The 4,514-nt window shown below is 41.4% G+C and overlaps 1 protein-coding gene across 1 annotated transcript; it reads left to right on the top strand.

Moving 5' to 3' along the window:
- Window positions 1-405: 405 nt before the first annotated feature.
- LOC109757534 (uncharacterized) lies at window positions 406-2,012 on the top strand. Its single transcript, XM_073499597.1, has one exon. It carries the CDS (start codon window positions 979-981, stop codon window positions 1,771-1,773), a length of 795 nt encoding a protein of 264 aa, XP_073355698.1. The 5' UTR covers window positions 406-978; the 3' UTR covers window positions 1,774-2,012.
- Window positions 2,013-4,514: the final 2,502 nt, after the last annotated feature.

Here is a 4,514-nt window from a genome sequence, read left to right as displayed (position 1 = left end):
CAAAAATACCTTTGCACGTGAAGAATTCCTATGGTTTTTAAATCGGGTGTGGTCTTGACTAGAGACAACCTTGCACACTAACATTGGCAGGGTAATAAGTGTTGTGTCTTTTTTCACCATCACATGTGAATTAAACACCTATTTTTAGTATAAGGTTGCTCATACAGTACGGTCTATTATTTTTCAGGTAGCTTCTACCCTATAGCACCATGTAGTGTGCATAATTTTTTTGGTAACTTGTTGAGGGGAATGACAAATAAATTCCACACATATCCTCGTGGGGGCGGCAACCATATTTTGGACTCCGTGCCTTCCTAGGAATGATGTGGATTTTAAAAAAAAGTGTGTTTCCCTCCTTTGCAGGTTATTCATGCTTGTACTCACTTGCTCCGTACTTGCTCTATCCTACAGAGGATGGAGGACACAAATCTTATTATGACGACATCATACCCGATTGCGGATATGACCAGGTACTATTGCTGTAAAACGATGTTTTTAATGTTTTTTTCTAGTTGTTGGATGTGTGCAGCTTGTTATGCAGAGGTCGGACATTAACACATTGCGTTTGTATCAACATTTTCTAACATTTGAATGAAAATGTCCTTTACTATAGTAAAAAAACGTTCAACTTAGTTGGTCCATGCATGTTTTGTCACTCATTTGCTAGATTTTTTTATGGCTGGCTGGAGGCCATTAATTTGTTTCCTTTTATCGAACAATTGCCATGCCTTCTAATGTTTCTTTTCCTTATAGCAAAAAAAAGATGTTTCCTACCGGTATGTATGATGTGTAGGGTATGTATTGAACAAGCATACACTAGAATAGCATGGCCCCTCTGGTCGTCAAGTAGTAAGCACTGTAGTAGGAGGGGAAGGGCGAGCAGGTCAGTGCAGCCCTGCAGCTGCAGGTATATATGACCATGAGATGATGCGTGAATTATTTCGAGCTCAGAAGGGAGCTAGCTAACAGGAGATAGTGATGGAAATGGAAATGGGGATGGACTTTCTTTGGCCTCACCACCATCAACACCCTCCTCCTCCTCTTCCTCCTTCCTCACAAGTACCAGATGCCTTCTCCTACTACTTCTATTACCCTCCGTTCGCCGCGGCCGCGGCCGCCACGACGGACAACCCAACGCCTCCGGCAGTTTCAAGGTCAAGGGCGTCAAGATCGAGGGCGGTGGTGAGGAAAGACAGGCATAGCAAGATATGCACGGCGGGGGGGATGAGGGACCGGCGGATGCGGCTGTCCCTGGACGTGGCCCGCCGCTTCTTCGCCCTCCAGGACAAGCTGGGCTTCGACAAGGCCAGCAAGACGGTGCAGTGGCTCCTCGACAGGTCGACGGCCGGCATCAACCACCTCGCCGCCTCCATGTCCTTGTCGGAGGAGGACGGGTCGGTGCTCCTGGACCAGGACAACAACGACCACGCCATGGCCATGGCGGCCGATGCTGAAACAAACAAGCAGCAGGAGCAGATGCCGAAGGCTAGGAGAAGTCCAGCTCCTGCTGCTCCAAGGAAGAAGAGCAAAAATGGCGGCGCCCCTGTTCTCCTCCCCGACAAAAAGGCGTCCAGGGCGAGGGCGAGGCAGCGGGCCAGAGAGAGAACCGAGAGGAACCGCCTCCGGTCGGAAGCTCCGGCTCCGGCTCCGGCGCCAGCGGGGCAGCCAGTGGTTCCGGCAGCAGCCTGCAGCAACAACTACTACGAGGATGGGGAGCAAGAGCCATGGGAACTGGGAGGAGTTGTCTTTGCCAAACCACGCATCCAGTACTGATCATCCAGTCGAATAAAGGCCATCCAAATCGGTACTTGCAGAGGCTCCTCTATCTTCGATTCGTACGTAGTACGTGTGTTTCCATTAACTGATTGCTTTTCTATCTCGATCTTGCCTCTTTTTTTTTCTTTCTCTGCAACAACTTCATCCATCCATCAGTGATGAATGGATGGATTAATCTATTTGCTTGCTTTGTAGTACATCTTGCGCTGTTTATGGATTATATTTCTGAATGATCATCGAGTGCTTTAATTTGTTGATGTGACTTACTAGTTTGTAACCATGACAAGAATATAACTTGCAACCCTTCTCTATATGTGTAGAAAGATGAGAGATGAAATATTGTTTGAGCTACCATGCTAGAGTTTAAAGATACAACGTCACTTCACCCGCCTTAATTCTTAATCTTTGGTGGAAAAGGAAACTTTGTGTTTTTGAAACAAGTTGAAAATGGAAGATGTATATATTACCCTCCAGCATCTGTATCGTTGATGCATGCGTATATGTCATATCTTTATTATGGACCAAACCCAAAATAGCTACTCGGTTTTCTTAGTTTCTTTCGCAACACATAATTACATGATAATAATTTCATGGTTTACCTTAGTTCCTTAGATATATGTGTGTCCACACTTGTTCATCACCAGCAACTAATGTTACAAATTTTGTCTGGTTGTTATATCAGTTGATACTCTTTAGTCCCAATGATATTTGAAACAATATTTTTATGTTCAATCAAGAAACATGCAAATATTAGATAACGAAGCAGCATGTATATAACATTTATATCGCATGAAAAATATCCAGCACCTAACTTAATTAAGCTTAGTTAGATGTATACAATTTTGATGACATGAAAATGTTCAGCACCAGAATTTTACATCACAAAATAAATCATACTGATACACATTTAACCAAAATGCAACAGCAAGATTCCATTAATTAAGGAATTTAGTATCATGCAAGTTTCTCTTATTACATCATCGAGAAATACATAATATGTTGTGTCCTTCTCAAACGATACTATATGTTTGCTAGAAACATTTATTAATAGTACTATTCGATAGCTCTGTTTGCAGTACCACAGCAGATAGGCGCCATTAATACATGTGGACAACACATATGCATCCAAACAGGGGCTATAAGACCAAAAGCAGTAGTAAGATAGATCATTGCACACACTACTATACTGTTAAGCAAAAACAAAATCTATTATTTGCATCATGTAACTGATTGGGAAGTACGAGCAGCCGACAGAACTAGTACCGAGGACAGGCGACAACGACACAACACTAGCTTAAAGTGTCCATGTTGCTGGCAGATCAGTTTGTCATCCACGTACATGCACTACTATGGATTTTGGTTTCATGTATGCAAACCATCAACCCTATCCATGCATGCATGCACTCATCAGTAGTACCAATCACACACATCAGGAGAAAAGTTGACAAGCCATAATGTATCAGAAGAATCAAGTAAATAATAATATACAGTACTAATTAATTAACTAGTTCATCCAATGTAAGGTAGTAATTAATACGATATCCTCAGATCCTTCCAGTTTTCGCCAGATTCTGCATAAAATTATCAGTCAATAATAATTCTAGAGTAAACATCTATAGCGGACCTCTTTAATTATTATCTAATTGAATGACACATGGATTAAACTGTGACTTATATTAACTTGTATAATTTTTGTATGGAGGCATGCATGCATATCACTTCCCAGAAACATAATAAGTACTCAAGTAGTACCACAGAGCCTAGTACATAATCTTAACCTCTGATCTTACAGGCATGACAAAGTACTAATGAGGTATCTGCACCAAGGAAATGTGCTGATTGAATAAATTATCAGTTAGGCTCTACGTGAAAGCTATTTTCAGAAATTTCAGAAAACGGCACTTTAATTGGTTGTGTAATAGAAAGGCACTAACCCATTGGATAATAATGACATGTGATTTATAACTGTGTGATCTTTCTTGAGAGTAGAATCACCACACGCACAGTACATATATATGATTCAGAGTGTGTCTGCCAGACTGAATTACACAATGTTGTAGGAACTAGCATTGCATGCAGATCAAGAATTTCTATCTTTTTTCTAGCTGAATCAAATAGCATGTTTCCTTTTATAAATATAGTTACCTCCTCTGTTTTTGTATACAAGGCCATTATCAAAAATACAATTTGCATCTATACAAGGCCACTATCTCTTCCCGAGAAGACTTGCTTAACTAGCCTGCAGGAACACGTGAGTTTTTTCACACAATTATCAAAAACATAGGGAGAACCATTATCCACCCCCCCCCCCCCCCCCCCCCACCAAGAGGAAGTATGACCACATATATCTGTACCATAGTATATTTGTTAGGGATGCAAATTTGGCACCTCCAGGGTACCCTCCGACCCTACTTAGTTCAACTGAATGAACTAAATTAGGAAAAATTAGTTTATTTGGTTGAACTAAGAAGGGTCAGAAGGTACCCTTTAGGTTCCCAATTTGCATTCCGAAAATGGTGGCGCTACTTGCCTCATAATTCTTTCTACAAACCATGTGTCTTTTTTCATCAGAATAAAATGAATAAATCTTGTCACAACGTTAGTCACTACCTTTTCCAAACCTTCACATACAACTCTTGCAGGCCTTCATTGCACCAGTCATGACGCATGTCTCTTCCAGAAGATAATTCAGTGAAGGACATGCCTCTTGATTGTTAAAGTGATTATTTTTCCACGCA

The sequence above is a fragment of the Aegilops tauschii genome, chromosome 5, assembly GCF_002575655.3.
Source record: "Aegilops tauschii subsp. strangulata cultivar AL8/78 chromosome 5, Aet v6.0, whole genome shotgun sequence".
Taxonomy (NCBI): Eukaryota; Viridiplantae; Streptophyta; class Magnoliopsida; order Poales; family Poaceae; genus Aegilops; species Aegilops tauschii.
Note: the sequence above shows the minus strand (reverse complement) of the source record. Positions and strands in the feature narration are given on the sequence as shown.